General features: G+C 36.0%; 1 protein-coding gene across 4 annotated transcripts in view; it reads left to right on the plus strand.

Moving 5' to 3' along the window:
* Positions 1-25,277, plus strand: part of LOC132282660 (uncharacterized) — a 50,069-nt gene that overhangs the window by 11,366 nt on the left and 13,426 nt on the right. For 2 of the 4 annotated variants that reach the window (XM_059784398.1, XM_059784401.1), the window contains 10 exons: positions 4,801-5,479; positions 5,579-5,667; positions 5,808-5,906; positions 13,303-14,005; positions 14,173-15,285; positions 15,385-15,505; positions 19,882-21,716; positions 24,145-24,286; positions 24,449-24,572; positions 24,855-24,938. In XM_059784398.1, coding sequence (XP_059640381.1) covers positions 4,801-5,479; positions 5,579-5,667; positions 5,808-5,906; positions 13,303-14,005; positions 14,173-15,285; positions 15,385-15,505; positions 19,882-21,716; positions 24,145-24,286; positions 24,449-24,572; positions 24,855-24,938 — 4,989 coding nt within the window. Of the gene's footprint in view, positions 1-1,529; positions 4,674-4,800; positions 5,480-5,578; positions 5,668-5,807; positions 5,907-13,302; positions 14,006-14,172; positions 15,286-15,384; positions 15,506-19,881; positions 21,717-24,144; positions 24,287-24,448; positions 24,573-24,854; positions 24,939-25,277 lie in introns of those variants that run through there. The other 2 variants (XM_059784399.1, XM_059784400.1) reach the window with 2 other exon arrangements.

Genomic DNA, 25,277 nt, shown 5'->3' on the forward strand with positions numbered 1-25,277 from the left:
GATATATATTCAATGTGTTACAAGAGGGTATATATAGACTTTACAAGAGAGTATCTCTCAGTTAGGTCCTCTATCTAAGGAAACAAATAGCAAGTTGAGATATTCATGGTCAACTACTTGATTTGAGGAAGCAAGTAACAGCAACTTTGAATGAAAGAAATCTATGTACAGCTAGCAAGTGATGTGGTGGAGCTGATATTCTGATACCTATAATGCAATTCCACCCCTACTTCATCCAAATTGTAGTCTTAGTGCATGTGGAAGCATCCCGTTGGCTCAATGTAGAGGTAGGCATGATAACTTGACAAGATCGTTGCATTGACATAAGCACTATCTTGTTTCTCCTCAACCTCAAATATTGTTCTGTTGCCAGGGAAAAAAAAATAATTCTCAAGCTTTAGTTCAAAGCAAAATCGACTTGAAAAATGGGGCTATAAATAGGCCGATTGCTGTTGCTATTGAGGCGAGCAGTATTGATTGTTCATCAATTCCAGTCCAATTCCATTGTGGGCCTGTTTCTCTCCTAATTCCACTAATGATCCCTAGATTCTCCTAAAAAATACATTTCTCCACTAGGAGTCTCATTCGAAAAGGTCCTAAAGTATACTCTTAAAGGCTAACACTTGCCTTGAGATGGAAAGTTGATTACTGAAGAGGATTTGTGTTGAGAAGGAAAGTGGATAAAATATGATAAATCCTTGCAAATTTGATATTCTTTCCCAAACAAGTTTGTTTTTTAGACTAATCTCAATGCTACGCTAAGGGTAAAGTGCTGTTCTTTCAGGGCTGAGATAGATTCAGAAAGTGGATATATTATGATAAATCCTTGCAAATTTGACTTTCTTTCCCAAATTAGTTTTTTTTTTCCCCTTTCTTTTTGATAAGTATCAATAGAAAGCCTTCAAAAGGGGAAGGCATCCCACAAAAAGCTACAAGAAGCCAAATGGGGTCCTCTAAACTCTCAATATGTCCAAAAAAATCAATTTCTCTCCCATGGATTTACAAATTTTCCAAAATTCCCAATGGTATTACATTTTCCTTTCGTCCTTGCTCAATGATGGAGTTGGGATTTTATTGTAGTGAGGGTTGATTTTGAATAATAATAAGATAAAAGAATTCCATAAAACTAGAGAGATGTGGAAATTTTGATAGGGAAATGATTTTTGCACTCCACAAAGAACTCTCGCACGACACATTTTCCCCCTCATAAATAAATGAACTGAAAAAAATGTCCTTCAAAAGCACTCTCACATATCATGGTTGTTTTTTGAAGTACTCTTAAATCCACTTTTTGAGAGGTAATTATGTCATATCCTTTTTTAATAAATAATGGAATTTGAATGTTTCATCCTTATTAAGGGGGACAAAGCAATATGGGGACAATTTTATAATTATTTCAATAAAAAATAAATTAAATTGGGTAGGTGCAACTGCCCCACCGATCATAAGGTGGCTAACTGTCATCGTCTTGATGATTTTGCCGTGATATGGGATGCTCAGTTTGGCAGACTCATTCATGATTGGGAATTGGAAGAGGTCTTAGCCTTCTTTGATTTGATTTATTAGTAGCCAATGGATAGGGCGGGCAATGATGCGTGGTGCTGGGTGCGGGCCAGGTGTGGTGTGGTGCCTTTTCGGTTAGATCTTATTACTTAGCTCTTTAGGGAGATCAGAAGGACGTTTTGCCATGGTAAGCGATGGGAAAAGCTAAAACCCCTTTAAGGTGGCATTTTATATGGGCGCAAAGTAGGTCTGGGAGGATCTTGATCATAATAGACAATTTGAAGAAGCTGTGCAATAATGCAATTCTTCAACTTGCACTGTCCAGTGGTGAGAGGTGTTTGGGCTATGTTCTTGGCAGTGTTTGGGATGCAGTGATTGTTGCCGGCTTCTGCTTCAGAAACTCTTGAGAGTTGAGTCTTAAAGGGGATGTACAGTGGGTAGACAAACTCAAGATACTTTGAGAGTTGGTCCACTATATATTTGGCGGGGTTTATGTTGGGAGAGAAATAGGAGATCTTTTGAAGTTGTAGTACCATCTATACTTATAAAAGAAAAAAGATGGTGTAGTAGCATCAATATGGGTACTGAAGCACTCTATTTTAAGTTCTTTATTTTTTTGGGGTTAAAGGGCATATATGTACATTTGTAGAGGAATTTGTTGATTTTTTTTAATAGCTTGAGGTTATAGTGATGTTTTCTTTTGTGTAGTTATTTTTTGGGTGTTCTCCGTTTTGACCCTTTTTTAATACTTAACCAAAAAAAAAAGAGATTTAATTATTAGGTTAGTCTAGTACTTCAATATGTAATCGTACCCGATACCAATACCTCGACACATGGTGACATAACCATCGCTTGAGAAGCCACATTAATCATCTAAACAAGGCCCTGACCTTAGGACTCCTTGGTAACCTCGAGTTCCACTCTTGATCTGTTTGTTGAACTTCCACCGTAGTTGATACACTTGGATCGTTGGATGTTTTCCTGATTACATGAAATACTTCCTTTATCTTAATTATTATAGAAATTTACATTTAGTGAACTCCATTGGGGAAGTTATTCTCCTATAATGAAAAAAACGAGGGAACTTGTGCTGTGGGCATGCTTGCCAAAGCACTATGATAGTATGGTGTATTGAAAGTAGACTGAGACGCTAGAACCATTATGTAATATTAGAAAGGATATTATAAAATCTTGCAATTACTGCTTACTGGTAAGAGAATAGGGTACTATTCTGATTTAAATGGAGAAGGGAAAAAAAAAAAAAAAAAAAAAAAATCAAATTCATGTCGCTTAGGGAAATTGTACCTGTGCTGGACCTGGTGATGATCACGGTTTTGATTTTGCATATGAAATTAAACCTTGGGACGGATGTAAAGCGAAGCAGTCATTCTAGATACAATTTTTAAATATTGGATTTTCCGTTTTTTAAATCGTGTATCTCCGTCACTTGTAGTGATTTGAGGAAGCGACCATTCGTTATTCAGACCTGCTTTGTGTAAGACTGGGGGGCAACTCTTTCTTGGGATAAATGACGTAATTTAGTACCCAATTGCCAATTCCAAAATAAGTAGAGAAAAGAAGAGTGCTATTTTTTTCATTGGTAATTCCTCCTTTTTTCCTAGCGTCCAATCAAAAAAAAAAAGTTCGCTAACGTTACACCACTTAGATGTTGAAATGGTAAAGATGTCATAGTTGTTATCGCAGCCACCGTTCTGATAATGCTGGATGGGGGTGTAAACAACATAACCTTTGGGAATTAGGATTCTGAAGTCATAATATCTTTTCTTTTTTCTTTTCCTCGTCTTTTTGGAGTTTTATTTTTGTCTCATGTCTCCTCAGACAACGGTGATACACATGTTTTAACTCTATAATGATATAATCTCATAATTTTTCTTTTTATTTAGTGATTTTTAGTGAGCATGTAGAGATGATTCTGTCTAGGTTTTTAAAATGGTTTTCTGTCACTGTTGGTGGGGAACACTGCTTTGTTTAGATTTTCAGTACTTCTACAAGCCTAAAATGCAGTAGGATGTACTGGTTATTATTATTATTTTAATGATACATTTACATTTATGATAATTGTTTGTTAATCCAAAAACTTTAAATTTAGGTCTTACCTAGAAAACTTGATTTCCAACCTTGATCTAAGTCGATTAAGGTTGGAAATGAAGACCTAAACCCAATTAAGAATAACGAGTGAAGAGAATTGATCTTAAGTTTCTCATCTTAACATCAATTAAATTGTCAAGGCTTTTTTGAACCTGTAGTTTTATCTTAGCAGCTCAAGTTTTAGTTGTTAAGTCGAACGGCATATCTAAGTTGGAAATCTTTTTAGAAATTTATATAATGAATAACATCTTAACTTTTAAAATTCCAATACTGATGCAATAACAGCACCACACATGAACACTCGTCCACTGTTGTCACAGCATGTAATGTGGTCAGGACCTCTGGCTGTCGCGCTTTGAATTTGCCTGACCTTTGAAACCATGGTAACCACGAGGATGACTAGTGGTGGTGGTGATATTGGCAATTTTGTATTGTTGTGGTTGTGAAGGTAAACTTTTCTGCTGTGAGCCTGTGACTGAGCTTTTCCCTAAATGAGCATCTGGGTATAAAGTTGGAGAAATATTAGTGAGAGAGGGAGAAGGTGTTATTTAAAGGGTAAAAAGGGACCCTCTGGGACCATTGTGTCACATGTTCTTATTATCAAGTATTCAAGTGACAAGATCGATGAATAAAAATAAGATAATAGGGCGTGAGAACAAAGTTGAATGGATTTGTGCATGGCAAAGCTGGAAAACAAATAATAGGGCTGTGGTGCTGATTTTCAATAACCATTTCATGAGTTTTTGTAGTGCAAATTTTAAACTCGTTCCTGGATATGATCAAATGGTTACTATCTGCCTTGAAGTCTATCCTGACATAGTATCTGGGATAATTTTGGAAAAGAGGACCTAGTAGCAAGCGAAAATTTGCAAAGAAAAAAGATTAAAATCATAGTTATTTTCAAATTTCTTCTTATTGTTACTTTTTCAAGACAAGATAGGAGATGCGAGTGAAAATGTGACTGCAATTTACGAGGAAGAGGAAAGGAACATTAGCATGGCAGAACTTGGGAATGGTTTCTTCTGTTCCTGGCCATGCTTGGAAGCAAAAAGTTACAGAGTGTGAGATGATATTTCCAGAAGTCCTCTCTTTCTTATTTTTTATTTTCATTCATTTATAGGATTGAGATCTATATCAGCTATATTTTTCTGGTCTTAATGTGTTTGGATCCTTTTCTTCTCCATATAGATTTTGAATGGAGGTTGCTACTTACATGTTGCACAAGAGCCAAGTTCAGCAGCCCGTGGAATGATACCAGAATTTATGTTTCCAAAGACTTCAACCTTAAGTTCATATAACTTAGGCAATGCTGAGCTGGGAAGTTCATTTTTATCTCTCCTTTCTGGTCCACCATCATTAGTGCAAGGCGATTTACAGCAATTGTCAATTCCGAAGCCATTCAATGCCTCCACAATTCCTGTTAAGAGCAACGGTGTCGTGGTCAGTGCTGCTGGAAGTAGTGTTTCATTTGCACCTCCTGGGCTATTATCAGAAAATCCTAGGAACCAAAATCCAAAAATGGGAGGAAATCTTTGTCCAATTGTTTCATCCAGGGCGAGGGCAAGTTCAAATCACTGCAGCGCTTCTGGGTTGCAGGATGTACATCAGGCTGCAAACTTAAATCTTCAGAGTTCGGAACTTGCTAAGGTGGTCATCCATGGCACACTTCCTGTCAATGAGAAAGTAAATGATATTTCTTCTGTGAGTGGGGGATGGCTTACTACTACAACCCTTCCTAATGTTGGGAAGTTTCATGGCACGAATATTCAGGCATCACAAAAAGTTCCATTACAAAGTCACTCTTCTGTTTCTCATCATTCATCTACTAATACAAGTGATTGCCCTCGTGTGTTTTGTTTGGGTGCAAGTGAGTGCTCAAGGTTTCCTCCCTGTTGTTGCTTTGGTGAACTCTTTTTGCATGATATGTACTGCAGTCTAATAGCTGATCTCTTATTAATCTGAAAAGGTGGCGATCTGCTTCTCAGCAATACAGGACTTCTGGGCATTGTTTGCTCTTGTCATGGTTGGCACATGTCGATTTCCAAGTTTTGTGAGGTAATTTCTGGTGATTTGCTTTATTTTGATACTATGATTATTTCATCAAATAATTATATATCTTGTGGCACTTAAGCACAGCTGCACTGCTGTAAATGTATGTTTGTGTTTAAACAGTTCTAATTGCAATTATTTTGCAGCATTCAGGATTATGTAATGTTAACCCTGGGGATGCTGTTCGTTTGGACAGTGGCGAGACCATAGCTTATTGGCGGAAGCTTTACTTCCACAAATTTGGGGTATGTTATCTTTATTTTCTGTTTCATGGAATACTTCTGCATCTCATGCTTTATTAGGATTCTGATATAGTCATTTGTGCATAGGCACAGAAAATATTATCCCTATAGACTCACGCTAGTGTCATTTAAAGAGGCATGGCGTTTTTTCTTCTTCTTTCACCCCTTCCTCTCCTGAAAAGAACTCATGTACACTTCCTATTGATTGCTGTTACCTGCATGTGCCTATACATGCATGCATATATATTACTCTCTACGTGCGTGTGCACACACCCCCATATTACTTTCTACCCAACGACCTAACTATTATAATTTTTATTTTATTTTTAATATTTCTTTGTTGATCCCACAAGACTGACATGTCTGCATAACATGTATCATCTCAAATAGGAGTACTTCAATGTCGTCACAAGAAAGCATGTTCAGATATCATCTGATAGCTATGAATATATTCCGATCTTTTCAGCAAAAACATGCCTATTTGTAGTGCAAATAGGCATGAGAAGGCTAGTTTGAGTATAAAGAGCAATTGTGGAATGTTAGGTCAGTATTCAGTCCACCCACCTGTTTATCCCAAACAACTTTTGCGGCCACTTTCCAATAGGACTGATAGACTATGTGATTGTTACCAAAGAAGGTTCTGATTAGGTCACAGTGTGAGCAGTAAACTATACGCCGGGGGGGCAGATATTGATTTTAAATTTTAGTTAGTTGCTCAATTTTCTCTGATTGAATTGGGAGTAGAGACATGGATTTTTACTTGGAAAATTCTAAACAGGGAAAAACTATGGGACCTAGTCCAATCATGAACAATCCACTATGAGAAAAGGGTCACAAGTAGGTTCAAGTTTGATTTTTCCCACGCTGAAGAACCTAGTTACCTCTTGGTACAAGCCGTAACCAAACTCATACTCCGAGTGTTCAGGCCCCTGATCTCTCCATTAACGGTCTTTGCTTCACGTAATCTGCTTCTTCATGGCTCAAATCTTCTACTCGGTATTCTGATTACTTGAATTGCTTTTTCTTGGTAATCTAATGTGGTTCTCCTTGTCGAATACTGAATCACATATGATGAATTGTAAAAGGAAATCCTAGATTGAGTAAAACGGAATTTCTCTCTCTCTAGGATATTTGCTCTTTAGATGATTAGAGGCATATCTCTACCCTAGACCGACTATAATTTGTATCTGTAGCCAATGTAGGTAGTTCATATGTTTTAGTTAGCTGAATGCTTGTAGAATTTGATTTTGAGATATTTTCCAAAAATAAAACTTTCGTAGGGTTTGATCGACACCTAAAATGTCAAAGAAAAATTCCTAACTATATTCTGATCGATCTACTAATTATTCAAAGCTTACTGGAAGACCTTCAATGCATTGTCCTATTGTTTGATGTTCACTCTGTTTCATTAAAAAGTTAGTAATGAGTTCTTTTCAAAAATCATAATTTAAAGAACCAATTTAGCAAAAAAAAAATTTATTTTTGAGCCTCGCCAAGATTAAAATTAGGTCATCTAAGGTTTTTATAATGTCATTTACATGTGCCCTAGATATGTGATAGAGATTGTGATAGGAAAAAAAATGTTTATTTTGTTCCACGTTCTTCGCTAATCTTTTTCAACATTGTCTTTCACAGTTGTACTGTTCATGACTCTTGACACTAACGCATTAAACCAAAATTTTTACAACAGTTCGCTTGACAAGACGGCAGATGGCTAAAGCAGTCTTAGAAAATGAAAGTACTCAAGGGCAAGTCCAAAGATACAAGAAAGAAAGAGAGTAAGAAAGTGTCAAACACATTACTCATTTACCTAACAGTCTCTTCCTTTAGCAATTTCGAAACAAAACTCATACAATACAAACATTAAAATGATTGACTTAACTGAAAAATCCAATCACTCTTATATGTACATAAAAAGAAATAAAGAAAGACCCAGTAACGGTCACGAACAACTTGATCTTGATCAACTTCAGATTATGCTTTTCTATGATCTTTGGGACACAAAACATTCCCAAGCAAAATACGGTCTAATAAAAATGTAAACTCCACTATATCCCAACTTTGCTATATAAAACACTCACCTCTACCCCCAATATGCCATCTCATTTATTCACACTTTATCCTCCCTTTTGTTCTACCCCCAATATGCCATCTCATTTATTCACACTTTATCCTCCTTTTTGTTATGGAGTAGACGAAAATATTAAGTGAAACTTTTGGGGGAGAGATTAAAAACAAAGGAATCAAAAAATTTAAACAATTTAATTTAATTTAATTTTTTTTTTTAATTTTTAATTTTTTACTCCATCCTCATCATTGAATAACATAATGACACTGCTAACAACACATTACTCCACAAAGTATTATAGATCAAAGTGTCTAGCTACACTATATCGATGAAGAAAGTCTCAATAAGTTTAACTTTTTAACCATTAGTAAGATGTCTAACTTTGTTGCCTTATGTGTGAAAGTGATGAACTAAATCATTAAGTATATTGATTTGAGTATCGACAATGTTCATGTTATTTAGTAATCAGTCATGAAGATTTCTAGACAAAAAAAATAAAAAAATAAAAAAAATAAAAATAACATGGGCCTTTGAATTTATTTCATATATCATTCAGTATATATATTTTACTTATCCAAACCTTGAAGGCTTCCACACTACTCACCAGCTCTTTCCAAAGACAATATTAGTCATTTATATATATATATAATTTTACTTTTGTCTTGGAGCTTCAAACAAATCCCATAGGTAGCCTTTCCAGAGTTTCTTATGCATCGACACTTTTCTTTTGTATATTTATTTTCTTGTGATATTATTATTATGATTATTATTTTCTTTTTCTTTTTTTTTTTGGTCTTTTGTCATGTAGGTAGTCATCTCAAATTCCCCAATTATCAAGATAACATTCACATGTTTCAGATCAAATCTAAATAGTGAGTACTCTTTGGTGTTCTCATGTGTACACAAATGAACTCCATTGAGTCAAGAACTAATGGAAGAGAAGTAAATCAACTAAATATCAGCTTATCTCCAATGACAATTTCAACACTTGTTTTCATATTATTAAATAATAAATGTCTCTTGTATGTTGCAATCTTAGGCTGCGTTTACTAACGAGAAACATTTCTTGTTTTCTGTTGTCAACCTCTAAAAAGGCAAAACGAAAACAAAAATCGCGTTCAATAAAATGTTTTTATTTTTTTATAACAGAAAACGTTTTCAATTTTTGTGAAGAAAAGAGAAAACATCAAAATGATGTTTCTTATGTTTTCGACACTGTAGTAGAGAAACGTTTTCACTAATGTTAGTGCACAGGCACTATTCATTTCAAGTAAAATTCATAATATTTGTGTTATATACTATGTTGCATATTAAATGTTAACAAAAATATATATTTTTAATATAGAATAAATTAAATAGTATATATTACTTTTTATTTGATAAAAATATATTTTAATATATAATATATTAAATAATAATGTAAATGATTTTTTGTGACAAAATAAATTTTGATATAGAATATAATGTTATTAAACTATTAAGCAGTAGATATTTTCTATTATTATATATCATATCTATATTATATTATATGTAAATACTAAATTATAATTAATTTACAATATTATAACACAATATATATTTTATTACATATAAGATATATTATTTAATATTTTTTATTCATAATAAATTATCATATGCTAAATATATTATATATCACATGATAAATGTATACATCATGCATACACATGTATTTATATACATAATTGGTGGGAATGTTTTTGTCATGGTATATCTAATTTTGTACTTATGATGTATTGAGTATTTTTAAGATTTATAATTTTAAATTAGATTTTCTAGATTTATGGCTTTTTGATATTAATGGAAGCAAGTGTCGTGCCTGAGTGGTTGGGTTGTTCCCTGTGTCCGAGAGTTCGTGTCTTTTTGATATTAATGGAAGCAAGTGTCGTGCCTGAGTGGTTGGGTTGTTCCCTGTGTCCGAGAGTTCGTGTTCAAATCATCTACCCTTCCCTCTAATCACTAACTCCTTAAATTCTTGCCATGAAAAAAATAAAAAATTTAAAGAATATTATGTACATTTTGTAACAAATATGTTGTATTACTAAACACAATTATTGTTTTATGTTTTCAAATTTGTGGCAACAACAAGTGTTAATAAACAACATTTCTGTTTTCTATTTTCACTTAAGAAAACAAAATCATGTTTCTGCTTTCTTAAGATGCAAAAACAAAAACGAAAACGTTACTAAACGTGCCCTTAGTTTCATCATGTTTTGTTTTGTTTTTCCCCAGGAAATTTCTTAGTTTCATCAGTTTACACAACTTGAAAGAATCACATATGCATGGAACTAAAAAGTAAAAATGAACACATACTAAATATTATAATGTATGCTACCATATATAGGGAGGTTATTCACCCTGTTCTTTTTGATAAATGAACTTCTTTCTTTGTCTTGTTCTTAATATAAATGTCAAAAATATTCCTAATACTTGATCTTCAAATATTTTTTATTTATGAGTTAGGGACACTAATGTCATTTCAATTTAAAAGTTGAGTGCATTTATCAAAAAGGGCAGTGCAATATTGCCTTCCCTATATATATATATATATATATAAATAAAATTAAATTCAATTATCACAAGAAAAAACACCAATAGCCTTCCTAAGGTATTCAAACGTAGTTGGGTATAATGGTTTTGTCATGATATCTGCTAATTTATTATCAATGTTAAGGTTTTCAAGACTCATTATGTCTTCTTCAACTTGTTCATGAATAAAATGATGTCTTGTGTCTATATTCTTAGTTCTGCAGTCCACTAGCATATAATTCATCCATAGAAGTTGTGTACAACAACTCCCCGCTGCTCTGTTGTGTACTTCGCTTCTGCAAGGACATGGAAACAAAATCTTGTTTCTTACTAGACCAAGCTACCAAGTTTTGCCTTGATAGAAACAACCATCAGATGTGCTTATTCAATCATCTACACTACCTGCCAAACCTTGCTTATTTCTAAAGTTTTCTTCTGTTCAGCATATTCATAAGCTCTTTATCAGATTTGGAGCCAAAAATAATATCTACATATGTTTGGGCAACTAAGGGATTGTCTTCAAATTTCTTAATAAATACTGTCTTATCAGCTCCTCTCTCTTAGAATTTTGTTATAAGAATTTTTTTTTTTTGATAAATAAAATTTTATTAAAAAACGCTCAAAAAGGGGAGCGGATCCCAATAAAAATACAAAAGACCACAAAGGCCTCAAGCCTTTAAGGAGGCCAAAAAGTCAACAATCTCCTCCAACGATCTATGATCTCTCCCTGAAACCCAACAAGAAAGAGTGGAAAGAATCGAGAATTTAAGCACCAGAATCAACATCGTCTTTCCTTCAAAATATCTCCTATTCCTTTCAAGCCAAATACACAACCACACACAAAGCGGCGTAGCCCTCCACACATCCTGACTATGAACCCCCACAGAGCAACCTCTCCACGCCTCAATCAACCCTCTAGCGGATCCTGGCATAACCCAAGAAAACCTAACTAAGCCAAGCATCAAATCCCAACACTCTCTAGCCAAAGAGCAATGAATGAGAAGGTGATCCACTGATTCCTCATCACGATGATACATATAACAACGATTGACCACCACCTGGCTTCTCCTTTTCAAATTATCCTGGGTTAAGATCATAACCAGAACCGAAGTCCACACAAAGAAAGCCACCTTGAGAGGAGCCTTAGAACGCCAAACAGACTTCCAAGGAAAACGAACTCTAGGATCAAACGAGAGACACTAGAAGAAAGACCTCACCTCAAAACACCCTTGGGAGTTTGCAACCCAAGACCAACAATCCGAATTCTCCTCCACAATCCTCTGGCGATACAACAGCTCCAAGAAACGAATGGCCTCCTTGATCTCCCAATCCTGAAAGAGACGCCTAAATTGAACATCCCAAACCAGTCTCCCATTATCAAGATGATAACAGTTAACCACCAAGGCCTGTCTATCCGAAGCAATCCTGTAGAGCTGAGGAAAAGCGAGAGCGAGAGGAACATCTCCACACCACACATCATCCCAAAAACAAATCCTCCTCCCATCTCTAAGACGAAACCGAATGTGTTTGGAAAATTCATCCCAACCCTTTCGAATAAATTTCCAGACCCCCACCCCCCAAGGATCCCTTACTTCCAGAGAACTCCACCCTCCTCTGATCTCCCCAAAACGACAAGCCACAACCCTCCTCCAAAGCCAATGTCTCTCCACAACCATTTCCCAAGGAGGGCCTTATTAAAAGGCACCAATCTACGGAGACCCAACCCACCATTCTGAATTGGCCTGCAAACCTGTTCCCATCGCACCAAATGAAACTTAAACTCTTCACCTCTACCCCCCCACAGAAAATTACGCTGCAACCTCTCAATCCTCTCCGCAATTAAATAGTGAGTTTCTTATACCAAGCTCTAGGAGCTTGTTTCAAGCCATATAGTACTCTCTTAAGCCTATACACATAATTAGGATATTCAGGGCCTACAAAATCTTTGGGTTGTTCCACAAAAACCTTTAATGTAGTATACTGTTTAGAAATATGGTCTGAACATCCATTTGGTATAACCTGAACTTTCCGTGACAAGTTATGACTGTAGTATTCTAATTGACTCTAGTCTTCCTACAACTTCGAACGTATCATTAAAATCTATATCTTCTATTTATGTGTATCCTGAGCAACTAGTCTAGTTTTGTTCTTGCCACTACACCACATTCATCTAACTTGTTCTTGAATAGCCACTTGATTTGTATGACATTTATGTCTTTAAGCCTAGGAACTATTGTCCAAGCATCATTCCTAGTGAATGTTGATGTTCCTCTCGCAGTGCATTAATTCAATCACTATATTTTTCCCTAGTTAATTATACCACTATTTCCCAAGGCTTCTTCAACATTTTTAGGTTCTGTTCAACATTTTTTTTTTCCAGTATCAATTTCACCAATTACTGTCAGTTGGGTGATCTCTATACTTTGTTAGAGGCATTTGGTCTCTTTTTAGGTTCCTTAGATGGAGTAATTTGAATGTCATCATCTATACCTTGATTTTGTCTCATCCATTATTTTTTTATTTCTTAAATTATATACATGACAAGCCCTACTTTCTGAAGCATAGTCTAGAAGATGTCCTTCCTCATCTTCTTCTCGTGTGTTTTTTTTTTTTTTTTTTTTTGGTGGTTGTTGTTGTTCTTTTAAATGTGTATGGTGGGTGACAGTGGCTGGTTTGTTCAGTAATTACGCATTCTTTCTCTTTGGAATTAAAAATTGTATTTCTTATTGGCATGTGTTTGAAGCACCGACGACTCTGGATGGTGATGTTTTTATGGTGCTTTAGATTAGGGTTCCAGACGATCATAGCGGATGGGATTGGCCTGAAGGATTCTCAGCAACTGCTGGTTTGGTGAAAACCAGAACAACTTTGCCCAACATGTCCAGAAATTCAGACCTGTCTAATCTGATTGGTTCATCCGGAGCATCGGTTAGGTCTGGATGGTCTTGGAATGATGCATGTCCAAAGAACCCTTATACTGGTCAGAAATTGGTTAATGAGGTTTCCCAAAATGAAAAGCTGAAAAATGCTCAGGATGGTTTCAATTTTCTCCACAAGGGCTTTATTGGCACTTCAAAGAGCAATTTGCACCCAATGGCTGATAACCAGAATATGGAGTGCCCTGTGTCTAGGTATTCGACGGCGTCAAAGTTAGTTGGTTTAACAGGACCAGATAATGGTTCTCAGTCCATTTCCGCTTACATTGATTCAATCTCTAAAAGTAAAAGTTTATTCGTTTCCAGCACAAATTTGCTGAACTTAACAACCCTTGGTGTAGATTCTTCTAACAGCAGATTTAACTATTCAAAGGAGGGTGATATTGTGGACAGAGAGGCAGTTCCCTCAAACTTTGAGTTGAGACTTGGGCAACCTTCTCAGCCGATTCAGACTCGGGGAAATCCAGTTTTACCTGCCTTTGGATCTCACCTGTTTTGCACAGTTGGTGATCCCCAGAAATCACTCTTAGCGGAGCAGCTGATGCATAATAGTGCGTGAATAATGTGCTCTTAGCTCTTTTTATTTTTATTTTTTATTTTGTCATATACGGTCTCTCATCGTAGATCTGTTCCTTTTACACTCTCTTTCTCTCTCCATCTTTATAATATAATGCAATCCACTGTTTAAATTATTACTCTTGGACTTTTTTTAATGCAGCTAGCAATTCAGTGGTAATGGAGAGACGCAGACAGTTTATTCGATGTGCTGCTGACACTTCTAATTCCAGTGCGAGAAGAGAACAAAGCCTATTGAACACTGTGAACAATGCATCTGGTGTGAGTAATGCAGTAGATGCTGCTAAAATAGAACATCTCAAAGGTGATACGGCTAAGGTTTCAGGAATTTCTATGTTGCTTCCGCACTTGAATACTCCTCTTGAAGGAAAGTTGCACTTCAAAAACACTAACAATGTGGTCAATAGTAGTGAGGATGTTATGCCTATGACACATTGTGAGTCTCGTACTCTTAACTGTGATCCAATTAAATTTCCTTGGAATAGAGGGGGTGAAATAGAAAGGAAGTTGATCATTAATGAACTTGGCCTTCACAAACGTATGGACAAGGGAAAAGCAGTGGGAGATATAGCCGATGACTGTCATGTTGCAACTGAATCAAGCTTTGGATTTCCAAGTAAGCATATTGAAAGTTCAAGCTCTTTTGGTGCAGTTGGCAACGGAACCGGTAATCATACTTGTTCAGTGGTACATGACAAGGGATCTCACCAGTACCAGTTCCCTGGCATGCTTCCTTATGCATGTGATGCCAGAAACGCCTTAAACTATTCTGGGAAAAAATCTTGCCTCGGAAATAATGGCCACGTTGATCGTGTTTTTCTTAGATCCATCAGCTCATCCATGGATTCTGGACTAATTGTGCCTTCACAAGAAGTTCCAATGGGGGTTTCCACAACAACATCGATATCTGTACCTCGTCCTACGTCAGCACTACTGAATAAGGAGGGCAGTGGTATAAGCCCCTATTTATTGGATGATAACTTGAGAAATCTTGCATTTAGGCATATACTGGAGTCATCTAACCAAAACCATTCCTTTGCCCCTTTTGGAACCAACCAAGAAAAAGGGAGATTCATCAACTCCTGTGGTGTGAAGATACAAGGTTCTATTGTCCATCCGACAATGTCAAATGAACAAAGGCATGGACCTGATACCACTAGTAAACAGGATGCTTGTGAACTTGCTATGAAATCACTCCAATCTGGTGTTACTTGTTGGATGAGTCATGATAGTGAAAATTTTGCTCCCGTGGCAGGTACATACACTGCTTGTGTCATGAAATATATTATTTATTCTCTGCTGCTGAAGGCTTGAATTACTGTAATAGTGTTTGTAATTAATTTTACCCATGAAGGTCTGAATAAATGGTGCGATTTCTCAACATTCTCGCAAGCAAATTCTGTGCATCCTAAAGGACTGGAAACACAATATGAAATCTCTCGCAGTCCTCATCCAAACAATCAGTCTTCATCGAGGTGAATTTAGATGACTTAACATTTTCAAATGGAAAACGTAATTTTTAAAGATTTTTTCATTTTATTTGTTAATGGTTGATCCCATGGTTGTCGGTTTTGTTTTGTGGTACATCATTTGATGTTTGATATACTCATTTCTATATAGCCTGAAGTGATTTTGTTTGTAGAGTGTAGAAAAGTTTTAATAGCAGTACTACCGTGAATTTTAATGTTGGTTGTTTTATTTCTTGGGACAACTCATTTGGAGAAACATGTTACTATAAATTTGGGAGTTATGTTTATATGTCACTTAGGGGCCATCTCTTGGTGCTTGAAAGAAGTGTGACGTTACAGGTTCGATTTGGAGGGCAACCACTTTGTGCTACAAAGATTTAGTTCGCCTCCTGTCTTCCTCTCCCAACACCCGGCACAATTAGTTCAATTTATTCATCATAACAATTTGACTGTGAAATAGAGCAGAAATGTGTTTTTCAGAAAATAATTTCTTTAATTCAGTAGCAAAGACGTTGATTACCTCAACTTGAGACATATTTTCATCGTGGTATTGATCTTTCACCTTCAAATTTCCCAATTTTTCAATAGAATTAACGAAAAAATTGTTCTAATTTTTCAACCACCCTCTCTCTCTCTGTGTCTGTGACCTTATCGAGCTCCATATTTTTGTTGGTCTAAGTTTATTTGTTTTGTACTTCGGTGCGATTGATTTGATTTGATTTTTTCTTGTTGGGTTAATGACCATTTGATTTGATGATTTATTAGTGAGGACTGCTGGTGCAACGCACTCAGCATGGGACCCTAGGGAGTATTGGTTTGACGGGTGAGGTTCTTGGGTGTCACTGCCAGGGACGTAGGGAGTTCATGCCCAAGAGGCAGGACCTGCACCCGCCCCCCCCCCCCCCCCCCCCGGGGCCGGATTTTCTCCCTCACTAATGTTGTATATACATTTCCTTATAATCTTCTTCTTCTTCTTTATTTTTTTGTTTTTGTTTTTTTATCATTGGCAAGAAACACCCTCCCACCCACTCACACACCCACTTTGCCCCTTTGGGGACTCGAAACCCTCACCATCCCCTTTGGGAGGTTGGGGATATACCACTAGGCCACGAGGCTCTTGGTTCCTTATAATGGATATATGTTTTTTTGGAAATGTGTAAAATACCCCCCCTGAATTTTCTCCCTCCCTTATATTCTATATATGTTTCCTTTTTTTTTTTTTTCCCTAAATGGTTTCCTTATATTTTATATATGTAATTTATTAATTTACCTCATCCCAAAAATTTCTCTCTCTCTCTCTCTCTCTCTATATATATATATATATCCACCTCTCTCTCTATCTCTCGTGGTCACTATGGCTTGAGGAAGCCATGGTGGCACTCTTTGGCCTATCATGGAGAAAGGAAGAGGTCTCCCTGGAGTGAAGCAAGCCCTGGAAGCCTCACGTTTTATGCAAGACTTACCATATCACAATTGCATTGAATGCTTTGTCCTCTCCTTTGATTTAATTAGGTAGGCATTTTGCATTGAGCCCTCCAAGTAGTCTCATCCCCATCTCACTAGGGACCAACGAATAGTCAGACGGTCTTTACCGCAGATTAGCCTAGTGCAAACGGAGTTAATGGTTCATTTACAACACACAACCACCCTAGTAACAAAGCATTAAAGCTCCAATCAACCTCATCTTCACTCCAAGGGAAAGTACAAGAGTTGTTGCCATTCTCTTCATCGTGGCCCCCTCAGTGGGCCCCCCATGGGATAGTTTGGACTTCCACTTAGGCTTTTACTCACTGCTGCTCCATATTGTTAAAGTGATTCCTCATTCTCTAGAAACTCACATCAACACCTAATTTCTTTCTTCTCCCCTTATTGCTGCCCATATAAATCCCTTAGTCTATCTAGCTTCACCCTTTTCACCTGTCTTCTCTTCCCCTTCTTCTAGCTTCATCCCTTCTTCTGTCTTTTCGTTCCTTGCTTTCTTTCTGATTGTAATTTCAAAGCATTTTCGGTGCTTCATCAAGTGGTATCAGAGCAATCTTTATTTTTAGAAATTCATCTAGACATGCTCAAGTTTGTTAGACCTTTCCACATCATTCATAAATCAGGATTAGTTGATTTCCCAACAAATATTAGTCCAATTTTCCATGTGGGGTATATGTTTCCCTACCGAGGAATCTTTGAGCCTCCTATTCTGTTAGCCTGTTTTCATTCCTACTGGTGGAGCTGCTTTTTTTTTTAGCATCAACTCTAGTTCTTCCAGTATAGAGGTTTGATCTATTATTTTCTTCCCCATTAGAGTGGTTTTTCATTACCAAAAATATTCAGTGTATCTTTTATTCGATGGGGTCCAACCTCATATTTTTTGTGAAGTACTGATGATGACTTTTGCCATTTTGACCTAGGCTTCTGAAAGCATTTCTGCGTTTTACTCTTCGGAAGAGAGTTTCTTCCACTTGGGGAGAATTCATGGAGATCGAGATATGACTCACATGCATGAGCCACACGTGATTCGCTCTACTTTTGAAGAAGGGACAGGGTTATATAAAATTAGGGATTTGGTAATAATTAGGGTTGAATTTTTATTATTTTGGTAAGTTAATATATATATATATATATATATATATATATATATATATTTAGTGTTTGCTTATGATTTTTCCTATAAATAAGGCTCCTGTAGTTGGGTTTCAAAACGTTTCATCGAATTGATTATTTAATATTGAGAGTTTTGAGTTTTTTCTCCTATTTATTATTATTTTTTTTCTACCTTTGTCCCCAGTTTATCTGACCTCTCTCCCTTCCTCTGTTTATTTGTCTTTTATTGGAAGTGATAAAACACAACTCAAACCCGACACGAATTTAGTGGGTTTCTGTTGGCCATAATCATGGTTTTGTAATAATCATGTAAACCCAATAGCCCGTTTTGTTAATCATGCTATGTGTTCTGATTTGGAGTCTCAACCTGTTTAACCCTGTTTGATTTGTTTGTTTAATCGTGTCATAAATGTGCCGGGTCAACCCGAATCAACATTTGACATATTAGTTGTGAAGCATCTGAACTTGTTCTTTGCATTGTAGGGTTTCAGATTTTCTTAACAATTATAATTTTTCTTCTGCTTTAACTTTTTTTTTGTTACAAATGTATAGGCTCCCAACTATGTCATTCCAAAAGGTAAGGATGATGATGATGATATCTCATAAATTGTATCTTAAGATGCACTTTATTTTTAATAAAATTCAAAAAATAGGAAAAATGTGCCAAATAAAATTTTACAATTTTTAGAATGAAAAGCATTGATAAGATGGTAGATAGGAAAGATCTATATATATCATATGTATATATATATTAATATATTAAAGTGCCAAATATTTATCTACTTTGGGAGGAAAATGCTCGATAATGTTCAGTATGTTCAATTTTGACAAAGACTTGAGTATGGATAAGATTTATTCGTCAAAAGCATATCATATCTTTTCCATATTACTTGTTAATAGAATGGATGATACAATATGATAGAACTTATGAATGCTTTCATTGCTTGGCTGAAAAAATTGAAGTTTAACTGTTTTTTGCTTTAGTATTTCGCATTTGTATTACTAAATTTAAATTATGCACCGTGTAATGTGTTTCTAGTTTAAGGATCCTTTTCATGATTCATCTCCTTTAATTTTGCCTCCAATGGAGAAATTGATCCCTAATTTTCTCATGCATGGATGGATAAATGTATGGGACTTTTGCAAAATGTCTCCTTCGCATGCTATGTGGTTGTATTTTGTTATAGTTTAGGCCCTAAGTTTTTTGGTTTGTACTTCTTTTGTGAGCAGCTTGTCTGCTTTCATAATTTTCTTGCTTTTCTTACGAAGTTCTCTTATGTTATATTAGTGAAAAAATAAAACCTTGTGTGTCAGGCATCTGTGTCATTTCAATGTTTTACAGGCAGTTATTAAGTCGAGAAAGGTGTCCTAAATATCATTTGTACATATTTACACAAGCAAAATATGAACTGAAGCTAATGTTATACATACATATATTCAAACATAGTTCTCGCATAGACGGCTAGACGCAATTGGCGATTTTGGGAGAAATATAGTAAGAATTGAAGGGGGGAGAGGGTGGGAGTTTTTTTTAGTGGTCGGGGAAGGGGGGACTGGGCTAGGGTACGACCAACTATGTTCCCCATGTCTCTGCCATAGCTCTCTTACTTTTTCGTTAAAATTTAGCATGATAAATGCTTACAGTTGGCCCCCCATTTGTACTTTTTATGTGCATGTGCATGGTGACTGCAACCTTCTGCTTTATGATTTGGCTTCAATCTGAGAACTGCCCCCTAATTTTTTATATATTTATTCTAAATATTTTCTCAATATGTGGGATTTGGCAGAAGTGAAAACACCATTTCTCCATCAAGCGAGCTTGTAAAATGCTGTCAGAGAGTACCATGTACATATTTTCCAAGCAAGTGCATCTGTGCTTTCCACGCAAATCATGTAGTCAGTTGTGACTCTAAAGGAAAAACTTCCCTTGATGCTGTTGAAGAACATGCAGGAAGTATTTGTGGCAAAGCCTCCCTTTTATTTGCTTCAAGGTTTGATGAAGAATATAATTTCCCAAAGAAAAAAGTTGTTTCCTTAGGTCAGAATGAGAAGTTAGAGGGGCAAATTCCTAAGAAAGCTGGTACTCATGGTTTCCAGTGGAGAGATGTGCCAAGGAAGGCAACAGAGATTTGCAGTGTTGCATGTATGGATCAACCAGCTGATTTATTGGATGGGAGCCTAAACGTTGAGGATCAAATTAGTGTTGCTGCTACTGAATGCTTCAACAGATCTGCTCAAGATGCGGAGTGCTTGAAAGAGCAACAAATGTCTAATGTTTCTTCTGGATGTTCTGCCCCTGCTGTTACTCAGGCATCAATTGAGGTTAATAACATGGATTCTTGTACTGTTGATGCTGGGGATACTAGATATACAAAAGATCTTGTAGTGGATGAAGGATCAGGCATTGACAAATGCTGGTCATCTGATGACGCACTTGACAGCGAAAGAAGTGCTGAATGTTTTCAGTCTTGTAAGATCAAGTCGATAAATGAAAGTTCTTCTAAAGCATTACCTAATCAATTCTCTCGTACTCTGATTGACGACCTTAGGTTCAGAGACTCATTCTGGCTAAAGAAGGTACAAAATAAAATTCATACTGGGAACACCATACATGAAAAGACCAATCATGCACAAAAATCTGAGAGTGGCTTCAAAACTGGAAAGAGAAAACAAGCAAGCAAGTGGAAGATGCGAGATGCATCATTTTCTTCCTCTGGCTTTTCTTCATCCCAAAATGAATCTCCAAAATGTATTGGTAATGCTGAATGGCATTCCAGTTCATCCAGTGATATGCAAATGCCACTTAGATCTGACCAAGGGATATCTCATAATTGTGCGTGTTCAGCTGGTCCTAGTTTTAAAAGGAGGAGGTCTGGCTTTTCTTCTTCCAAGACTATGTCTCGTAAAAGAGATCTACACAGACTTTACATTGAAAGGGAGGGAGAAAATGATTATCAAACACAATTGAAGGTTAATGGTAAATGTGTTGAAATTCCAGAAGCCTCTGGCGGGAAAAAGTTAAGATCAGGTCGGACTGCTCTGAAAACTAAGCAGTTCCGGATGCAAGAACAAAATTGTGCTGAAGTTGTGAATTTTGATTCCGCAGTTCGTATGATATCCACTTATGATCAGCCACTGGGTGTTTGTAATGGTAGGGAAAGGCCAGTAGTAGCTGGGAAGTATGGTGTTATTTCTAATGGAAATTCATCGAAACCGGTAAAAATCGTTCTTCTTAGTAAGATTTTTAAAGTTTCTACAAGATGTGAACTTACTGAAAATGACGAGTTTAGGTTAAATTCCGTGAAGAAGTTGAGGAAGAGAAGTGTTAAAGGAGGCAATGGATGCTTTGCTAAATTGTCTAGTTTTAGGAAAAAGGGAGAGGGTGAAGGTCACGATGCTATGGTTTGTAGTGAATTAGATCCTGACTATTTTATGGAAGATGCAGAGACGGCTTGCTTTGGGGGAGGTAAAAAATGTGATGATGAATCATACATGTTGGAGAAAGAAAGATATGATGGCAGTGTGAAGAATCGTAATATTCCAAGCAGTTTTTTAAGCACTCGATTGAAGACAAAGAGTAAGGAAATTCGCAAGCGCAGCCTTTATGAGCTAACAGCTGAAGGTAAATGTAGAAAGCATTAGCTTCTCTTTCACATTAATGGAGATATATCTATATATAGAGAGATATATTTTCTCCTCAAAATGTAGGTGACTTTATATGACCATTCAATTATTCCAGCTTTGGTGATTTCAGGGTGATTTGACCCTTCTAAGTGGGGGCTTTCTGTGTCTTCATGGCTATCACACCTGAATAAAAAATAAAAATAGTCTTTTGAAAGAAGAATTTGCTGAATTTTTTTTAGGGTTAGGGTGCAAGGACCCCCTTGAACATAAGTACTGTGCATATGACCCTCCTAAACAACTAAATTGTAGATAATCACCCTAAAGTTTTCAAAAATGTTGCAAATTACCACCTTCCGTGTACTAGCCATGAATAATAAATTGACGGAATGCGCCTATTAGATATGTCCTTTTTTATGTCTTTTCTTATATTTTTATTTTTTTACGGTTTAAGTGAAAAAAAAAAAAAAAAACCCTCTTGATATGAATATTGTGCATATAACTCCCTGTAGTTTGGAAATCCTCCCTGATATAATTAAAAATGCAAACAAGGACTTGCCAAATTACCGTTAATGAAATAAAAGAACTCGAGTAGTTTTTATAACTAGAATAGAAAGGATTTAAAAAAAAAAAAAAACAAATTCAAAACCGGTAAAAATCGTTATTTTCCATCCTTTTATTCCCCTTTCTGTCTCACAAGACCGGCCACGATAAACCAGCTTAGGAAAATAGGCACTGGCAAAAAGATTTTCTTGTAAAAAAGACCTAGATGACAAGGGAGGATAAGAGGTTTATTAAGTCCCTTGATAAATATAAAACAACTTGATAACCCCCCACAACACACCCACACACACACACACATTTGTTTTGCTGATGAATCAGTTACATGATTAACGCATGATACACAATCAATTTATTAATGGCCAGTGGACAGGTGGTTACTTGCAATTTTGTTGTGTATCTTAAGGAAGTTATCTGCAACACTTGCAGTATATCTAGGGGGTATATAAGCTCCATATTATATTACATGTGGTTTTTTTTTTTCTCTCTTCTTGGGGGGTTGCATTTAAGCCTTATTCTTTTCTTTGTTCTATTCATATAACGGTATTTGAGTGTTTTCATTTAACTTTTAACAGAAAAATGAAGGTAGGTCATTATTTGCACCTTTTTAATACCTCAGGGCGGATTTCCAAACATCATGGGTTTATATTCATTATAGGGTTTTTTTTTTTGGCACTTAACTCTTGTTTTTATTTGTTAGAATTGTCCTGCACATATTTGTCTGTAATGTTAATAACTGTAAAGTTGGCTAATGGAGGCTATTGACTATCCCTAAAGGCTTTTCATCTCTCGTTTTTGCCAATGATTAAACCATTTTAATTGTGTTACTCCCGTCCCACAAAAAGTGTCCACCTTTCCTTTTTTGGCTGTCCCAAAATAATTGTCCCAATTCAAAATCCAATGTACTATTTTTTAATATTCCTAATTTACCCTTCATAGAAGGGTATATTTGGAAATTCAAAATCATGTGGTCCCACCATAAAAGGGTATATTTGGAAATTCATTTTCTACCACTATAATAAAAAAACATTAAAAACTACTCTTAAAAAGTTAAGTTCCCAAAAAGTGTCACTTTTTATGGGATGGAGGTAGTAGTATCAATAGATATTCTTTTTGGTTTTTGTTTTATATTTATATTTTGTGTTTTGTTTTATATTTATCTTTTGTTTCTTTTCATCTCCTTTTATATCCTCCAATAAAAATGGAGTGTGTAAAAAGTTTGATCCACTATGGTTTGTGGGCAAAGATGCCAGTAGCGTGTGTTGGAATTAGCTTGTACGGAAACTGGCAACTCCCTATATCTCTATACAAGACAAGACATAGTCTCAGCACATAATTTTCTTGTAAAATTTCTAAGTTTATATAGTGGAGTTTTAAAAATGCTCAACTTAGTGTCCGACATTTGTAACAGCTGTTTTTAATTTTTAGCCAAAAAAAAAAAAAAAATGACCTTCATGTTATAATTTGTTAAATTAACTAGTCTCATACATAGTCAACTTGACAGCTTGTTAACATCCTAGTCTTGGGCATTGTTTAGAATCCCCTAGCCTTCCTATGTAATTGCTCCGCTACTTTTGTCCTCCTGGTCCTCTTGCAGGTCTTTTAGGCTCACTTAATGAAGTGCACACCTGGGCAGAATATTTTCCACTCACTGGCATCTTTAGTTTGCCCTTAAGTTGGTTCTTCGATGAGGTCATTCGAAAATACAGATGTGTGGCAGAACAGCTATTGCTGATTTTAGATTATTTCCCCGCCTTGTCGCTGCTATTGTCCTTGCATTTTTTTGTTTACATTATTTTCTTAAGCCTGTTGCAATATGCACTATTTTTCACATGATTTGTATTTATTTTTTTTTTTTTTCTGATCAGGAAATGGTTCATGTAATTCAAACTTTTCTCCTGTGAAGATTTCAAAATGTGAACCACAAACAAAGGGCCAATATCTGGGGAAGTTACTAAAGAATACTGAAAATGGTAAATGTCTTGCGGAAGAACTATATGGTGATAACAAGTAAGCTATCTAATAATGCTCTTGATTGAAATTTTGTCATCTTATTCACTTATCAAAAAAAAAAAAAAAAAAAAAAAATAGTCATCTTATTCTGTACAATGCTCTTAGAATTTTTATCTTAGCTACCTTATAAAACTATTAATTATTATGGCTTATGTTTAGATCCACTAAAGAGCATCAGTGCCAGTCCTCTACTTTGGGGTTGGGTGCATTTTGCTGTGTTTGTGGAAGTTCAAATAAGGATGAAATTAACTGTTTAGTGGAGTGCAGTCGATGCTTAATCAGGGTATGTGGTTACTAAGTTCATTTTTTGCTTGAGTTTGAACCTATTTATTTATTTATTGTAATGGAGGGTGTCCCCACAGGGGTTGGGACTAATCCCTTCGGGTACCCGCAATCACCCCCAAACCATGGGTACTGGTGAGCCTAGAGCGGAGGCTTGACACTACCAGGAGTTGAACACAAGACCTCTAGGTCAGAGGCCTTGTGCCAACTCAGCTAACCCGTGGGGGTATCTACTTAATTTCTCCTCCTATGATTTTATAAACTCTAGCATCCTGATAAGCAGGTGCACCAGGCTTGCTACGGTGTTTCCAGAGTACCCAAAGCTCAATGGTATTGCAGACCATGCAGGACTAGTTCCAAAAATATTGTACGTAAAATGATTATGAGTTTGTTCTTACTCTCTTCAAAAGTTGCTTCTTTCCTATTCTACCTTTTTTCTTGTGTTTTGTTAATCTTCTATGAGAGTTGAGCTATGTTTGATTTTGTATCATCTTATAAGTCTGAACGAAGGGATACTGATTTCCATCTGAGGAATCTTTCTTCCCTGCCATTTTGACACTTATTTAGCTGGTCCAACATAGATCTGTTTGAGGCTATTAACGTACTACCTGTCATGTTTCTGTGAGATATGGCGTTGTACTGTACTAGATTGTTAGTTTTGGTAGGCGGTGTGTAGAAGGCTTATCATTTTGATAGTACTGACATC

Source organism: Cornus florida, unplaced genomic scaffold (genome assembly GCF_030987335.1).
Source record: "Cornus florida cultivar Cherokee Brave unplaced genomic scaffold, ASM3098733v1 CherokeeBrave_3.0.0_Hap2_Chr11, whole genome shotgun sequence".
Lineage (NCBI taxonomy): Eukaryota > Viridiplantae > Streptophyta > Magnoliopsida > Cornales > Cornaceae > Cornus > Cornus florida.